The 18,904-nt window shown below is 41.8% G+C and overlaps 1 protein-coding gene across 11 annotated transcripts in view; it reads right to left on the bottom strand.

Annotated features, from left to right (window-relative positions):
- ptprt (protein tyrosine phosphatase receptor type T) overlaps positions 1 to 18,904 on the bottom strand; it is a 275,177-nt gene that overhangs the window by 112,440 nt on the left and 143,833 nt on the right. For all 11 annotated transcript variants that reach the window (XM_029431023.1, XM_029431025.1, XM_029431026.1 and 8 more), the window contains exons 12-14: positions 14,317 to 14,518; positions 12,413 to 12,515; positions 7,412 to 7,688 (exon numbers count right to left, since the gene is read on the bottom strand). In XM_029431023.1, the coding sequence (XP_029286883.1) occupies positions 7,412 to 7,688; positions 12,413 to 12,515; positions 14,317 to 14,518 (582 nt within the window). The remainder of the gene's footprint in view (positions 1 to 7,411; positions 7,689 to 12,412; positions 12,516 to 14,316; positions 14,519 to 18,904) is intronic.

The raw sequence follows: 18,904 nt of genomic DNA, 5'->3' as shown, positions 1-18,904 counted from the left end.
CGGCCTCTCCCCTCTTGTTTCTGTTCCTCACACTTTACGTTCCTGTGGTTCCACCGTCCCTGTCACTCTCTGTCTGATGGGCTGTCACCACCTGAAGAGGCGTGTGCTTTTCTTTATTGCAGCTCTTTTCATTCCTTCACTGCTCCTGTCTTGTCCTCTGTTCTTGCCTCCATGATGGGCTGTCACCAGTAAGTGTACGTATCTAACCCACTTGTCTCACAGAGATTGGCCTCCTTCACATGTTGGCCCATTTGTCTTCATCAAAGACGATTACTACAGCAGCTGCCGACACTGACGCCTGTCACTTTAGCTTTTGAACAAAATCACTACCAAGCTACTGCTAATGTACATTTATTTCTCTTCTAAATTACGTTCATATTAACATTCAGTTTAGTTTGTTTTTTGACAACTGAAACCTGGAAACAAAAGAAGCTGATTTAGGAGTTGAAATGATCTTTAAGGTTTATATTTCAAGATGTATTTTGGAGGCAGAACTGTGATTTTCAGAGAAGTTTCTCTTGGGAATGGAGTCAAAAAGCAATAAGACGTGCATCAAACTTATGAACAATAGCACATATGCTGACATGGTTGTTACTTTCTATTTCATTTAAATGCAGAAAGAATGATTACGACTTTAATCGCTTGAACACCAAACATGTTGTGTATTTAACTTCAGATGTTGAAAAGACAAACGCAAAAGTCCCATTGAAGGCAGCGTGTATTTGTCCTCTCTGTGTGGACAGCTACCACACACACACACACACACACACACACACACACACACACACACACACACACACACACACACACACACACACACACACACACACGCACGCACACAGGAGAAGATAGCCAGAAAATAACATTGCAATGGTCAAAACTGATCATGTTGATTGATGAACGGTGTCGTTGCAATGTGACATCTACCTGCAACAATATGATGGAGGAAGACGGTAAACTGAGAGACAGACTGAATAAAGTTTAGTATTCAGTGTTTCTAAAATATTGTGGCTGCATTATGTGAAAGCTTGTCATAAAATGGCACAAGTTACCTGCTATTTCTTTTTTTTTTTAAACATCATGTCTTTGCATACTGATGCACCTGTCAGTGCGTGGCTGTGCGTGGCTGTGCGTGCGTGTGTGTGTGTGTGTGTGTGTGTGTGTGTGCTGGGAGCTGACGCATGACGTTAAAGAGCAGGGAAGATGAATGTTAGTGGATGATGGATGGTGTGAGCCTCTGAGCTGGATCTCTCCACAAGACTAAACACACCTGCTCCTACTCCATCTCTGTCTGACCGACTAAGTACCTGTCTGTTTATCTGCATTATTGTTTTCTTTCTCTGATTCTCTCGTTGGTCTCGGTGCATAAATGCACAATGTGATTGTAGGCGCCTGCAGGTAACTTGTACAGGTACTCAGAATGAGTTAATTACTTGTTGAGAGCGCTTGCTGGATTCATTTCACTGATAAACACGTTTAAAAGGTTGCTTGTAATGAATATGTTTTCTTGGAATAACTTGATTGTATATGAATTATTGCACCTTGCTAAAGAGACATGCCAGGTTGTGTACAGTACATCAATAGAAACCATTTTTCTGTACATAGAGACTGTAATGGAATGACATTTACAGTGATGCATCATATCTAACAGTTTGCTTCGATGAACTCAAACGTATTTCTTTGTAATGAAAAGATATTTTACAACATCACTAGGCCTTTGATACATCTATCATAAGAGCAGAGCTGACCATCATAAGTAAGGTGTATACCCCACAAATAGCCAACAGGGGAATACGATCAGTTCCCAGAGCGCCAGTGACTTGTGTTTTCTAGAAGTTGGATCTATCGCGCCTGTTTACGGTCCATTTAGAGGCCTGGCTGTTCCGGATTCACAGTCACCGTAAAGAGCGCTGCCTCGTCTTCGCTCCCGCTAATGGGTTAAACCTCAAGAGGCTGCGAGAAGCAAAGTTAATAAATGTAAGGCCAATTTATTGCCCTGCCTCTATCCAGAGAGGACTTGTAGACGAGAGGAGGGGAGTTGTTTACGGTGGAGACACTGGAGACACAGTGTGCGCGTTTCTGTGTGTGTAGTAGTTAAGTTTGTCCAGCCTGACGGGAATACTAAGTGTGTGTGGTAGATGCAGCTGCTGTGTGGGTGAGCGCTCTCTCTCCATCCATCGCTCCATCTTCCCCGCTCTCTCCCCTCTCTTTTTCGTTCCTTCCATCAAACAGCCGGTTGGGTCAGTGTTCTGACTGACGGGCAGGATTTCCAACCATGTGTGTTTTCTGTCTCACTTCTGGATGCTGTGATTGGCTGTTGGGGTTCCCAGGGCGATGCAAGGTAGCCAGGGTAACAACGTTTTCTCTTTCTGTCTTTCTCCTCGATCTATTTGTTTCTCAACAACTTCAGTTTTGGCTAACGGCTCTTTCTGGTACCAAAAACTCTTGATACGTACAAATACACAGAAACAAACCCCCTCCACCCCCCACACACACACACACACACACACATACACGCATACACAGAATAAAAGTGCATTCAGGGATTTTCATATCAGCTGAGTGCATATTGATTGACATCGTTTGTCAGTTGCTAAAATCTCCCTTTCTATGTCGCTCTCTGACAAACCATCTAAATCTGCACTCTGAGGCCTGTGTGGTGTGGTGTCTGTGTGTGTGTCTGTGTGTGTGTCTGTGTGGGTGTCTGTGTGTGTGTCTGTGTGGGTGTGTGTGTGTGTGAGAGTGAATGACGTTGTTTGTCAGAGTACCTTGTCCAACCCCTGAGGCTTTTTACTTGTCAACAAAAGATGTCTGGCTGCATTTTTCACAGTGCGGTAGGCCATGTTTTTCTCTGTGTGCAACCGTTTCCTTTTGTTTTGTGCCATTTATCGCCCCATTTCTCCCGCCTCCTTCCTCCTGTGCGTTATTCCTCCAACAATTCCACCTCTCCTCTCTATTCCCATCACTTTCTTTTGCACTTTTGTGTCTTTCATCCCTCCCCCTTAAGTCTCCCAGCTGCCTCATCCGTCCGTCTCTTCTTCTGCCCTCCCAGGATGTTTCCCTTAAATTTCACATCCTGTATTTCCTCCATTTACCTGATGCTCTTACTGGTGGTCCAAGTAACTGTGTCTGTGTTTTGACAGGGTAAGACAACCTGTCTCTCTGTCCCTCCCACTCACATCTATTCACTTTATTCCCCTTTTTCACTATTCTTTCCTCTTTTCAAACCTGCTCCCTCTCATTTCCCCCATTTTCTTTCTTGGCCTCCAGTCTCGAGGGACTGCTATAGCCAGGTATAATGCTGAAAGTATGTCAAACACTTGAACCTGGCTCCAGGGATATGTTCCTAATCATTTTGGGTGATAAGGCCTAGCTAGCAGTCAACATTCCAGTTCCTCCCTAAGGTGTTGGATGGGGTTCAAGTTAATATTCTGTGCAAATTCACACATTGTATGCTGCAGCCTCAGGACTTCCCTTAACTGGACCGAACTAAAGGGCCTTGCCAAACAACCTATTCTGTCATTTAGTTTGGAGGGATGGTTAATGGTTGTCTAAAACCATTAAACGTGAAAGAGACATTCTATCGAGATTCTCCATTGTTTCCTCGCCCATTATTATTCTTCCTTTCTTGGGTTTCTTTCACACTGCAAACCATGTCCCCCATATCTCTCTCCTCTCCCACTATTTCTCTGTTGCCCTGCCCTCCATCTTTGCCTCCAGTATTATATCTTCTTTAATCTTCCTTTCACTCTTTTTAGACTTCTATTCCCCCTCCCTCTATCGTACCTCATCCCTAAGTCCCCGATCACTCTTGCTCTTACTTCTCTTACTTACAGCCCCAGGCAATTCATTCTTGTCGGTGAGTGTGTTTGCCTTTAATGTGAGTGGGGTGTGTGCATGTGCAAGTGTGTGTGTGACATCACACGACATCGAGGGAGAAATCAAGATTGCTGTTGGTGAGCATTTTTTATGTGCGGAGCGTCGACTAATTGGCACAATGATGGGAGATGAGAGACTGGCATCAGTCTGATGTCACCCCAGAGGGTGAGAGAGAAGGAGAGAGGGAGGTGGGTTAAAGGAAAAAGAGAATAAGAAGTGAAGAACAGGGAGAAAAGTCAAACATTGGAGATGGAGGTAATGAAAAGGAGAAGAGAGCGGAAAGGAAAATAGATGGAGAAAAATAGTTTAGGACAGTTGCAAGTGACACAGGTGGGAAGGGAAGGAAGCAAGAGAAGGAGACATGGAGGATTGAAAGGAAAGAAGAAAAAGGGTGAAATACAATGAGGTGAGAATGATCGAAAAGAAGGCGAAATGCTGGAGGTTAAGAGAGATTGCAAATGGAAAGGTTACCTGGAAATGGTGAACAATATAGAAAGAGGATGAAAGAAACTTGTGAAGAATAAAGGACTAAAAGAAACATGGAAGATGGTTGAAGGGGCAGGAGGAGGGAGGGGCAGAGAAGAAGTGGGCAAAAGACTGAGGGATAAGAGTTAAATGAGAACAGAGGAAGAAAAGCTGAGAGGGAATAAGAAACACACAATGGGAAATTGAATGATGGGAGAAAAACAGAAAAATTGACAGAATTTGAAGAGGGAAGTGAGACATGGAAAGAATGTAGGTGGATTTTCTTCCCTATTACAGAGGCAACAGCAGTGAGCAATGAAGAGACGGAGTGTGGGTGGTTTGAGAGAACAATTTCTTCTAAATGTTCTCAAGAGAGAAGTGACAGAAAATGAAAGAGAAAGAGAGGAGAGACGTTGTCCTTGATGGACAGGTGAAGCTCAGAGAGGGGGGGGGGGGGGGGTTATCCAAGACAGACAGAGAATTAGAAACAGACTTTCATCCACGGCTCAAACTACAACAAACCATCCAAGTCCTCTAAAATGTAAATGAGTCTTTTTTTTTCTGAGCCATCCGGCGCTTGAGAAAAAAAAAAAGTGACACCTACTCTCCCTGAATGACTGACAGCAAAGACATTATACAAATCACAGGACTTTGTGAGAACCGCGGATAACTTATATCCTTGCTTGACAAAATATCACTTTCACATATCTTTTCTGCAACAGCGTATAATGGAGATATTGAATATAAATTATTCAAATACTGACATTCTTTTTTTTTTGTCTGGCTCAGCAGTCTGTTCAGAGTCAAAAGACAATGGCCAATTTATTTTCTTTGTACCAAGCGCAGCTTTCCAAACTAGACACAACGCTAATGCAAGTCCTTTATTATTCTTATGTGTGACAGGATAATTGTCCTTCAACCAAACTGTTTGGGTTCAAGCTGTTTGCTGTCAACAAACCTCCACACTGCTGAGGAGTCCTTGAGGAAGGCTGTGAAAGTCCACCTGCTGGAAGCTGTTGTGTACCTAACCCTGACTATTGATTTCCCTGTCGAGCAAGCAGGAAAAGACACAGCTACAGTGGGAGGATTAGAGAAACTGCAGAGAAATTACACTTTTGTTCACTTCTTTTAGTCTCGCTAACAATGCAGAAGCAGAACCTTGTCGGTGCTTTCTTATTGTGACACCAGGGATCTTGGTTCAGATCACATTCCCATCACACAGAGTACATTGGTGTCTTTAAACCTCGATGTTTTTCTCCTAATTAAGTAGATTTAATTGACCGAAAGTTGCCTTTTGAGCTGGCTCAAAACCGGCTTTATTGTTTAGATATGACGACTTGTTGGGATCGAAACGTGTCTTATTTTAACCCAAAATCAGTAAACAGATTAACAGTTTGGGAAGGTACTAAAAAATAATGTTCTTCCAATAAAATGTATGTAATAATAAATAAATGTGCGATGACAAATGACGTATCTTGTTGATACATTTTCAGAATTTGTCATACTGTAAAATTAGTCCTTTTAGAGCATTGGTGTGTGTATTGTTCATTAATACTCCAAATGTATTTTCCTAAATGTTACACATTACGTATGCAATACAAATTAGCGTAAATCTCTAATCTCTCTGTCTCAGAAGAGAAAATGAAACTAGTAGATTCTGTTACTTGCATTAGTTTGGAAGTTATAAAAATGGATGACATCATGTGCAAAGAAATGCAGAAATTCACGAGTTTTATGAATGTGTGGCCATTTTTTATGCCCGACTTCCTCATCAAATCATTTGGATCAAATCATGATATGGTGGCTGCACAGGCCCACTTGCTTTTCTATTTACTTTTTGCCACCAGCACCCCCATGATGCTCCAATCCATGAACCAAACAAACCTCACCCTGATTGGATTGACTGAGATCCAATCAAATAAGGTATCCTTATGTGACTGGATTTATGGGCGTGCACATAAAGCACTCACACTCACACAACTGGCAAGCACAAGCAAAAGCACACACACACTTTTAAATGCATACTCATAACCACCCCGCCCCCGCCCACCACTTACACCCACTTGCACACAATCTTTCTCCATGTGAGTGCATTATGGGAAATCTGCCTTCTGGAGGATAATATTACATCACGGCATCAGCCAGCTTGCCCGGCCCTGCTCGCCAAACCGAGTTACCGTGGTTACAGCAGTGGAAAATTAAAACAACCCTCACCGGAGTTCAGAGTATTATGGAAATTCAAAAGCCAAGTTCAAGATGTGAATGAGTTATGAGAAGGGGAGAGGTGGGGAAGGTGGGCGGGGTGTTGTTATATTTGCATACGGTATAATTGTCAGGCAGAAAAAGGGGAAGCAAACAGAGTGATGGATTCTGGGAGTGAGGTTTCCAGGAGCCCGTTTTCATTTTTCTTATAAGAGGTGACATTACATTCACTTTACGGGACTACGGCGTTGAGAATGTAATTCAAGATGCCACTGAACTACTCTGTCTGCACATTTAACATCACTTCAGTCGCGGACGCTTAGACACCTGCTGTGACATCACTGATTAGGGCGCGGACAAAAGTACCTAAGAGTGTCATTTTAGAGAGATGTGAAGTAGCAGCAGCAGTTTGTTTGCCATTTGTCATATGGTGATTTGACCTTTCACTCAACGCTTATCGAAGGCTGTAAAAGCTTTCAAAATATCTGTGGGGCTTCTATCTTTTTCCACTGTTACAAGTAGTTCCAGCCAAACATGCACCGACAATCGGTTTAAAAGAGCTTTAAAGTGCCTAGATGTAGAATCTAGAAGTGATTGTAGCATTGTGAAACTACACTGTACGGGCACCAACCAGGGCAAACTTGAAAGGGGATAAGAAAATCCCCAATACCTCTATTTGTTTTGCCATGAAAAGAATAGAAAGCTAAACTTAAACTGAGTATTGTTAAGCTAATGGTGGCTTTAAACAATTTGTATCAGCCTTTGAAAAATAATTTAGAATGTATCTGTGTGTTATTTGGCCAAATTACCCTTAAAACAATGTCTTTCTTGATAATATAGGTACTTTTGGACTCTTGAGACTCACCCCATTGGCTCTGCTCATGGCCTGGTAGTAGATGCTGTAGCTCTTGGCCGGTGACAGCGGAGGATTCCAGAAACCTCCATAGCTTTTGTTGTCTCCGACAGTGAATGGCTGTACGACCGTGAGGCTGGAAGGGGGCAGTTCAGCAGCGATGTAGTAAGGGGAGTCCAAGATGGAAGCATTGCGGAAGCTGACAGGGGCGGAGAAACACTCGGGGGCTTCGGAGGCGGCGCGGCGGGTCTTGGACTTGCGCTCCTCCTTCACAACAAGCTGGTAGGAGCTGGAAGAAATGAAGAAAATATATATGTATTAATAATCACTCACTGTAATTTAGGATAAATTATTTCTCAATTTGTCATTTCTATTTGTGTGGGTAATCTTTTATGGAAAGGTCTTGTGTTTGTACCCGTCATTACAATGTCATTTGGACAAATGGCACACATCTACTTGTCATTGTTGGAGCCCTTGTCATTTGAACTTTTAAAACAGGTGCATTTCAAATTAAACAGCCCAATTGAGCTAAACTTTATTCAATTCCTACAGAACATTATTAATTAATATATAATTTCCAGAGTGCTTTATATCCATTTTGGCAAAAAGAAAAAGAAAAGAAAAAGCATAAAAGGGCTGTGGTCAGTACAGAAGTGTGATTTGTTTCCCAAATGGTAGATTTACTTTGGGACAAGGTACCTGGCAGATTGTTTCTTCTCTACTTCTTTTGTCTCATAGTATACACAGTACAGGACATTTAGGAACATCAACCTGGAGAATCTCTGTGAGGGCATGTGTTAACACTGACCAGAGGGAGTTCCCACAGACGCCTCTTTTACCGCAGCCATGCCAGCACTTGTCTGAGACCGTGAAATCCATGTAATGACATTTTACTGGGCTAATATGCAACAATTTCATCTGAATGATTCTATATTGGCCACATTTTGATATTATTGAAGTATTGCATATTCTTTGCCAATTGGGTAGGCAAAGGGGGCCCCTTATGTCCTTCTCCCAGCAAAGTCGTATTGGTGAATTACTCAGAGCTGTAGAGCGGCTCACTTATATAGACCGGTCCTTTCCTGGTAACAACATCCTGTAACTTATCATCTGTACCCTTCTGTTGCAATTGGCAGCTCTTTATGTGTTTTAAATTTAATTCTGGAGTATATGTGTTGGTAAGACGAGAAGGAAGCATCCTACTCTTCCTCTAGATTACTATATGATATGCTATACTGTTACCCAGACACTTAATGTTATAAATCTGCCACTTGGCATTGACTAATGGTTTGCCTCCTGCTGAAAATAAAAGGTTCTGCCAAAGAGTGCAAGATGGGAGAGAGTTTCCCATAATGTTGAGCATCGTATGGACAGTTTAAAAAGAGAACTTAATAATTGGATTATCAAGATCTGCACAGAGAAGCCAAAGATACGTTGTTGTTAACGTTAGAAGAAATGTGTCCCTACAGCCATTACCAACTGCCTATTAAAATATGGTTCCCATTATCCCGTGCAAGAGGATATCTAGCGATATAAGATAAATAATATTCGTTAATATGCAAGACCTCCCATACGTTTCTGCTGACTACCTTTTTACCTGATATTGAATGAATGCCTTCACAGACTGAACAGCATGTACCTTAAGGCTCTGATATTCATTACAAACTTTGGATCTCTTACTCACCATTGTATTTCCTCTAAAGGGAATTGTCCTGCTTTATGTGCATGCCACCCCTGCATGGAACAATCTACAGACTGATCGCCAACTTCCAAACATGGTAACCCTGCAGGAGTTTAAATCTATGGTGATGTGTGTGTGCAATTGTGTATTGTAATCATTTTTAGTGTGCTCGAATCTGACAAACCTGGTTAACTAAATAAAAAATAACATAAAACAAAGAGAAAAGTTAAGACCGGACAACCCTGGTGGGATTGAGCGAGTAAGAGAAAAGGGTTTAGACAGAAAACATGCTAACATAATGATTTGACTCATTTTACCGGTTACATGTTCAACAAAGGTAAATCTGGCTTTGAATATGATAATCACTTTCCTGCACTTGAACGTTCTTAAAACCTGTTATCATCTGTACTCTGATGGAGTTACCTCTCTCAGAACCAGCCGTCATGATGCAGTCCTTTAGAGATAAGTGGCTTTGTATAAAAGAGTCAGCTAAATAAAACAATTATCAGTAATCATGTCTCATTTAACGATGAGTCAGAACCCGTCAGGTATGATAAGCATGAAGCTATTGTTGGGGAACGGGCAGTTACTTACAAATGTTCTACCTGTAAAGTAAAACTGGCTTTTAAGAGAGATAATGCCTTATTTGTCCTAAAACTTAGAAATATGTGTGTGTGTGTGTGTGTGTGTGTGTGTGTGTGTGTGAGAGAGAGGAGGTTACATCCTCTTCTAATACACATTAAGAAGTCCAGATGTGCCTTTCTCTGTCCTGTGTCTGTTTGTGTGTCTTGTGTGTATGTGCATGCACACTTGTGTAGTATAAACTGTATGTATGTGCCTATACAGTATTTACACTAGCAGGTGTGCTGCTGGGTGGGTTCTAACAGGTGTGTGGAGGTGGTCTTATATATTTAATACTACTTTGTCTGTGTGTGTGTGTGTGTGTGTGTGTGTGTGTGTGTGTGTGTGTGTGTGTGTGTGTGTGTGTGTGTGGGCTTTTGCATATGTGTGTTTGTGTTTCCATTCCACTCCGAGAGGGTTCATGAATGGCTGAGGGCTCCTTTAGTGGTCAGGACAAACGCAGCGGCCCTCCGCAATTACCTCCGTCCTCCACGCCAAGAACTCACTTCACAATTATACGCAATTAGGGAAATGTATGTTTCTGTGAAGGGGGCTGCGGCCAATTATCCCCAGCTCCCGTTTGGCAGCTTTCATAAAAGATAATTGCTGATGACCAAGATGAGTCTCTCTCTCTCTACTGTTTCTGCCTTTCCGGTGAAATATCTATTTCAAACTAATGGCTTTCGAAGGCTGCACAAGGGATGAAGAAAGGCCGAGTACAACGGGCGAACAGGGAATTGTGTGTGTGTGTGTGTGTGTGGTTTGGACAGGTGTTGCTATGGGTATGTGTTTCTCAATATGCATACGTGGTATTTTGCTTCTCTCTTTGTGAGGAAGAATTTAAAAAATGAACTACATTCTGTAAAGGGAGTATATTTGAAAAATAAGTTTTTGGAAAATGAAGACATTTCTGCAGATTCTTACTACTTCAAAGGGCTGTTTGACGGTTAAAAATTAGGCTTTGGGGTTTGAAGTTAAATTAAGTGCTGGGTTAGGGGCCAGTGGAAGCATTATACCTTTGAAAAACACCTCAACGCAATGCAATGTGTGTGTTTGTATCCACATGTGTGTTTCTGTGTGTGCAAACATATTTCTACCATGGCAGTCCATGAGTTTGTGCTGATTACCTGTGTGTACAGTATATGTCGATGTAGTAAGTATACTGTGTGAGGGTGTGTGTACAACAGCTGCTCCTCTTAGCTCAGCCATTTCTGTAAACATTCCTCATGTAAGCCCCGGGAAGTGGAGATGCTCTGATTTCCTCAGAAGAAAAAACAAAACCTCACGTTTACTGTAAAAGCATTAGCGTGCACATTAGCCAGATGTCTTTTCCGCGCTGCTCTACGTGCATCTGTTGGCACTTACAACATGTAATACTTGCACAAAACACACATGATAAGCAAACACGTCAAGGGGCTTATCTTGGGCTGATAAACACATAAAGATGTTAGTGTTTGGAGTGCAGCCTAATTCAACATGAGATATATTTGCCATGTGTGTGTGATACACGGCAAGATATGCTGTGGGATTTACACAAATTAACACTAAACTATTGACCCACACTCACATTTCCCCCAAGTCCAAATTGAAGTGATATATATTCTCCACGCACCCTTGTCAAAGCTGTATTTCCCTAAAGGCAACCGCAGACTTATGTTCTTCCCTACACCAATGTAATGGATGAGATCACATGTTCAAAGTGAACTTTTAATTAAAAAACATGCAGGCTGAAAAAATGAGAAAAGGAAAAAGAATAAATTAGATGTGTGTCCATTTTAAAACAAAAGCCGTGAGTGCAGTGGACTGGGGACTGGAAGAAAGAAGTGTGTGTGTTGTGTTTTTATATAATTTCTTCCCTCTTTTCTTTATATATTACTCACGACACAGAAAGAAATGATCCTGCTGCCCGTCTTGACCACCGCTGCAGGTAAAGGCTTTGACTGATTAGCATTACAGTGCATCTTTGCAAAACATGAGTAGTGGCTTTTATTTAAATGACTTAAAGAGGTTGATGCTGCAAAGCCTTTATCTAAGTATAGATGTATGTCGTTGTGCTTTTATGTTTCCATGTGGCCAAGATTGCATGGTTGTTTTTGCAATATGTGAAATAACTCCCAAGAAAAAAGTTTTTTATCCGCCTAATGCCAAAAAGCTGTTGACAGGGTGCTTCAATTAAAGCAGTCAAGTCTTAAGTGACAAAACTTTGATTGACAAATCCCCATCAGACGTTCAGGCGTGTAGTTTCTGCTTGGAGTCTCCATAAGGCAGCGGCTGAAGCTACAATACGCAAGTGACTAACAACGCCACGCGTCACTGCCAAATCTATAAAAAAAACAGTCCCATTCTTTAAGTTCCTTTGCATACAAATTGGACTTATATGTGTGAGTGACTTTAATGGCTTTAAAAGAGACCCTTGAGGAAGACGAGATAGAGGAAAGTGGATGGAAATAGGGTGAAGAAAGAGAGGGTGAAGGGGAGAGAAGGAAAGAGAGGTAACAAAGTGGGGATGAGAACAGAATTTATAAAATTTAAAATGTTCTTGGCAGCTTTTGCAATCATGATGCGTAGACTGTAGCATTGCTACCGCCAATGCATGCATAGACTCACTTCGAAACCCAAGAAGCAGAAGCACGAGCACATCCCGAACAGGAACTGCACTAGTTTATATTAAAAGCAAAAACTAAAATGATAAGACACAGGTAAGAAATTACCTTATAGGTGCGCCACGTGACTGGGCAGGCTTTAGCAGGATGGTGATGGTCGTCTCTGTCTCGTTCAGCGGAGCCTCGGACTCGTATTCTGGCATCAGGGGGGCTGATGGTAAAAGAAACCATTATATTTTTCCAGTTAGTTTACTTGTAATATTCTACATGTCAAGACAAAGCATACCTTTTTCTTTTGAGCTAATGTAAAACAAAAGGAGATCTTATTCCCATCTACACGGCAAACTCTTGAGTTAATACCGTTATAAATACAAGCACGGGTAAATATCTTATGTCGAGCTTTAAAAAACAAATCACATCAATGAATCTGTTCTGGCTCTGACTTTTTGGTTATTTTGTTTTGACATTATCCTCTCATAACCTGACAAGAGTGATCTTATCCAGTGCTGTGAAGAGCAACACAAAGACGGATGTATGCCTCACTCCACAGACGTTCAAGTTTTTAATTTTCCCATTTGTCATGCACTCATATTGAAGGTGCAGCATTAGTGCCTGTCTGAGTGAAAACATCAACACTTTTCCCCCTGAATGGTGTGGCATTTAGGTTATTAACAGCCCACACCCCCACCTCCTTTGTATATCCATCTCTAACAGTCTGCATCATTTAATTGAAATATCTTCATCCTTCACCCCTGAACGAGATAATGAAGATTGGAGACGACGTGGCATTTAGAGGGAGACGTCTCTGCTATGTGTGGAAGTACCATGTTGTCTTTTGCCTCTTAGCAACATGTTGTTAAGATTTGAGAGGAAGATTGAGGTACGGAGGCTCAGTGGAAAGGTCATGCTAAAATCACTCTAGGTGCTGACAGATAGAACAACGCTAATAACGTGCTGATGACACACTTTGACTGCAGTCCTCTGCGGTTCAAAGCACACGTAACACTGCCAGGACTCAGTGGATAGACATCAGTACTTCTCATGTTTGGGGTTTAATTCACAAACTTTGGGAGCTATTAGTATATTGAAAACACATTCCCCGAGGGGGTTCAATGTGATCCGTTTCAGCACAGACTGTGTAAATATGAAAATATGCAAAATTCGCAGCAGAGCTTTATGCCACAACCTCTGCTTCATATCACATGTGGTTCAAGTCAAGTGGCACTGATGAATGATGTAATGACATTTATAAACATATTTCTGATGTTTTACACTTAAAAAGTAGGTAATACCTCTAATAAGGTTGTACTTAAATATGAAAAGATTGAAGAAACGTTTGGCTGAAAGATGCAACCAGTGTCTCTGCAGATGTACTGATAAAAAACCCAAGTAGAAATAAAAACCTAAAGGTCACAACTACATCAATAAGGAGGAAAAATAAATAAGAACATGTGAAGGAGAGGGAATCAGATATACCATTTTGGAATAGATTTCTGGAGAAAGGTAAAAAAGTAAAGCTGGAGAGTAACAGAGGGTGAGCCAGAGACAGACAGTGAAGGGTTTGTATTTTGCATCAATCATTCTGTCATTTAAACAACAACCTTCACAAAACAGGAACAACAAGAGTCCTCTTGTTACACAATAAAGAAATGCTTAAACACGTGAGTACACTTCTTGCCACGAAAGTTGATTGTTTTCCATTTTGCGTGGTGCCACTGACACGTTTCTCTAGACCGAGGCGGCTGACATGAACACAGGGCTACAAATGGAGAGGGAAAGTCAGAGAGATATGAAAACAAACAAAGACACAGACGAGCACCTTGACAGAGAAACTGACAACACAGCACCTGGTAAACACACTCGCCTTCAGCGTCTCATTCTTTACCTGCTATTGTTGTTATATATTACGTATGACTGTGCCACAATGTCTTTGCTTGATTTGAGAGAGCAAATGCCCCCAAAAATGAAAGGACACAACTATTTCACATCAAACTATAACAAAGGATTTGTACCTGCTATCTTGGTGGTGATGCGGGTGGTGACAGGTGGGCCAAAGCCCTTGTTGGTGGAAGCTTTGAGGGTGAAGAAGTAGGTGGTCCCAGGGTAGAGACCTACGAACAGGTGGTGGGTCTCGTTCCTCAGCTTGAACACCCTTCCCCTCTGGGTTGTCAGATCGGCGCTGGGGTCAAACGAGCTCAGGGCCTTGTAGGTAATCTGGAGACAGACAGTTATACACATTTCAGATGCATATAATGTGTTGAGAGCCTGAAAACATTCAAAACGGGTGAAATCAGTAAACATTTATTTTATTTTACCACGTTAGGGAATTAAGCTTAAACACAACATTATGCATACATACATATTATCACCTTATACATGTTTTCGGTCAAAATATTTGATATGAGAGCGTTGACCAAAAACCCGACATTTGAAGGCCCCAACTACAAAGTTGTAACCCCTAAAACCACAACAATAAGTTGAACGATTGCAGGGTTCATCACTACGCCTCACATTAGATAGGCATTTGATTGATTGTGTATTTAAAAATATAGATTAGTACAATTTAAATGTCATTAATTCCAGTTTATGAGGTAATTATCACAGTTACTTTTTACATCAGTAGTTTCATCACTCCAAATCTCTGAGAACGTAAAAGGCTGAAAAGGAAACTAGATTTCTGATGTTCAGATTTCTCCTCAACTCAAGTATTTTCTTTGTTAAATTGAAGAATATCCAAGTAGTTCTGTGCAACTGTACATCAATTTTAATTTTCAGTCCAAAACCAACAGTACGCTTCACAGTTTGACCTCCGACCACCTCCAGTTCCATCTGAGAAAACCCAACAAATCAAACTTATGTTATTGAATTGTCATTTCAACAAAAATCTATTTGGGAGTTGAAGGGATGTTGGCTCTTTACTACAGGTCTGTGATTCAACACATGATCTCCACTTTGAGAGTGGAACAAATTGAGCAAATTGACCCATGGCCTACGAAACTTGGAGGCACTTAAATAGTTACTTATGTTTGGAGAACTGTAAATGTCTGCAGTAATGTTGCCACTGGCAAGTTTTCCACGATGCACAACTGTCAATGGCTGTTCACATTGACACACACAACAACAAACACTCAACGCGGTAGAGCACCGGAGGAAAGCTGTCATTGTGAATGACAATCAGTACAAAAGAGTATTGACTGTTGGGGAAAACACGCATTCATAGCAATTCAACCCTAAACGCATTTCAGCCCTTCATAAAGTGTGTGTGTGTCTGTCAGGTTCTCTAAATGCATTTCAGCCTCAAGTGAGAATAAAAATACAAGATGTATAAAGTGTGGAGGCAAGGTGAGAACGAGCGAGGGAGGTACAGAAGGAGAATACAACGAAGACAGACAACATAAATGAACCAGAAGGCACTCGATGGAGCGGAAACCTCCACCAACGCAACAAAAAACTCCACAATTCTCCAACTGGCAGAGCTTTTGCCCCTGAGATGGTTCATGTTTCCTGTCATTTGTCTTCTGGGTTTGATTTTCTTGACGAAACAGAAAGTGAGGGCAGCACTGTTTAGCTAACTGCCAACTAGGAGTTCCCAGAGGAAAACCTTCCCACCAGCAGGAGTGGAGCAACAAGGCTGTGGTTACAAAAACAGAAAATATCCAAAAACTAAATCTCACACTCACATCCCCACCAAACTCAAGAAATACTAACGCGCCCTGTAGACAAACCAAATGTGTTGGTTACCCTTTGGGATGTTCCTGCCATCAACAGACACATGGGGTAAACACACATTCTAATTTTAAACATAAAGCAGAGTGACGCCTACAAAGACAGATATATTGAGCGGGAAGCAGCAATGCTGTGAGCGAACCATTAGAGAGAGCTGTTCAAATGGACCAGAGCTCTAAGATGGGTTTTTATTTAGCTAGGGAGCTTTGTTGCATAAGATCCCTGTGTTTGTTTCCTGCCACAGTCGACTCTGGTGTGGTGTCCCAGTGGCACCAAAATATGTACTGATCTGTTTGGGCACTTCCTAAAGCTGCTTTGAAATAAATTCACACCGAACACGAAGAGTTGGAAGGAGTCGAAGTGAGGCAGATATTAAGAGTGAAGGAGAGACTTAGAGAAGCAATATGTGCAGAAGAACACAAACACACTCGCACTGATACACGAGGGATTCTAGAGAGAGGTTTAATGTAACGTGCAGACTGATGATATTTATGATTATCTTTAAATGCATTACCATTTGGAATCATTTTTCTTAATTTTCATGCATTTAAAGCACTAAATTGGAAACTTAAATTGTGACAGGTGGAGAGCTTTTCAGTTTACATTGACAGAAGATCATATGTTCTAGTCTTTGGTTTTGGAGAGGGGAAAATGGTGGGAAAGAGGAATAAAGAGCCGGATCGAAATTGAACAAGATGGATCGAGGGAACGAATGCAAGAGAGCAAAAAAATAAGAGTAATAACAAGCGCCTTAGATGGATGTTTGTTTAAAATGGGTATCTCAGAGGCTGGAGGTGATGTGCGTGTGTAAGTGTGTGCATGTGTTGGGCGAGGTTGGTCGGAGGAGGATCTCAGCACTTCACACTCATGGACGTCGGGCAGCCCTCGTCTCTCCATTAGCGGAGTCGAATCAAAAGCACTGACAGCTGGGCGCCTCATTTTGACTAGGCCCGCAGGCTGGAGTGGTGATGTGGGAATGTGTGAACGTGTGACTATGTGTGTGAGTGTGTGTGAGAGAGATAGAGAATTCAAGGTTGAAGGCAGAAGAAAAGAAGAAACAAATAAAGAAAGCAAACACTGAGGTGAGATACATTAGAAATATGAATCTATTCACCAAATGTGGATTTTCTGGGTCCAAAGACTTGATGGGATCGTAGCGGGCAGCAAACTCAAATTCCAGGCTCGGCTGTGTGATTTCACGGAGGCTACGTTCATGTTTGTCATCAGTGGTGAGGGGAGCTTGTCTGTGCTCATTGATGTAATATGTTTTGATGGCGTTCGTCCCAGTTAAAAACACTTTAGCACAGCTCAATGAGCATTTCAGTTCATTTTGTTGCATTAGGTGTGTAGAGGCTAAGCCAACACTTTAAGCCACTGATGTTCCGCTTTGTTGCTCTAGTTGACGCACTTGTTGTCGTGCCTGCTGAAATAAAGATTCCGATTCCAAACATTTGCAATTGAACATTCAGTCCGTTTGTTTCTTTTTCCATCAGCAAACATACCATGACATTTAGACACACAATGGGTTAGCCTGCGGGAGCAAACGCTACCTTCGCCAACTTGTATGTGTCTGCGTGTGTGTATGTGTATGTGGTCAAAAACGGTTTGCTTTCCGGCGGAACACCACCGTCAACAAACATGGGTTCCTACTTATAGCAGGAGTGCTAATTGGCTCCTACAATGTGTTTAGTGTATCTCCTGATACTCATGAGACATTGCTTTTGGGTGTATTTTGGTGGCGGTTGGTCTGGATTACAGGTTCTCCCTTCAAAGGAATCATTGTCTTGTTCGAGGACTTGAGGGCAATTCAAAACGGCTGGCATTCAAATGGCTTTTCTACTTTCTCAAGGATTGTGAACATGTGAACTGAATCTATATTGACATGAGCCTATGACGGGTCGGAGGAACCACATAAAGGATCGTCATTCCCAAAGTGCAACATTTTTGTCCTTTGAATGTGGAGCTCAGCTGGACCTCACAGTTTCTCCCAATGTGTGTATGTAACGGAACAATGTGATTAGCTTTGGACAAAATAAAACTTGCATGATTTAACGTAACTCATGTAGCCTAGAACAGCTGATGGGCAGAAGATCAGACTTATAACGAATGGATGCTGCCATTGTGCCAATGTTTCGTTTCTCTTGTGTATCTCAGGTGGGACTCACATTGTCCCCTTGTTCTAGTGTTTGAATGGCACCTTGCTCATCTGGCCACCCTAACTCAGAGAGCAAGTGCTCCAGCGTTTCAATAAAGTCCAACAAACATGAAGTTTTCCTCTAGATTTCTATTTTCTTTCGCTGCACTAATAAAGTAGAACAATGATGCTAACTTCTCTTCTTCACTTTCCAGCAGGTCCCCGGGTGCAGCACAAACAGACAACTAAACGCCACTCAGATTGAGGAACTTGGGACAAAACCTTTAGCCAATAGAAGACTGCAGTCGAAAATGCAGAGAGCCCTCGACGTAGCATCCGCCTTGCCTTCCACAAGCTACTGACGTCTCCGGGGCCTGAAAGTTCGCCTGGCTGGCTGAATAAAACATGTTAAATCAATAGCTATTTATACAGACTGGGACTTAGAGGCTGGAACAATAAAATATCATCTATTTCATCTACGCTGCAGTTTTGTTTTGCACATCGATGGCTGTTATTTTATAAGTCATGAATGGCTCTCTATCTTTTTATGGGCTTAACGCTCTCTCGCTCTTTTACCCACTCACTCTTCCTTCACTCTCTTTCCATATGACATGGTGGACCCTCTCTTTGTCGGGTCAATCTTTCCATTGAGTTTAGTATTTTCTGTACAGCCTTTTATATTTCTCTACTATTTCCTCTATTGTTTTTCCATCTCTCTCTCTCTCTCTCTCTCTCTCTCC

Source organism: Cottoperca gobio, chromosome 5 (genome assembly GCF_900634415.1).
Source record: "Cottoperca gobio chromosome 5, fCotGob3.1, whole genome shotgun sequence".
In the NCBI taxonomy this organism is placed as follows: Eukaryota; Metazoa; Chordata; class Actinopteri; order Perciformes; family Bovichtidae; genus Cottoperca; species Cottoperca gobio.
Note: the sequence above shows the minus strand (reverse complement) of the source record. Positions and strands in the feature narration are given on the sequence as shown.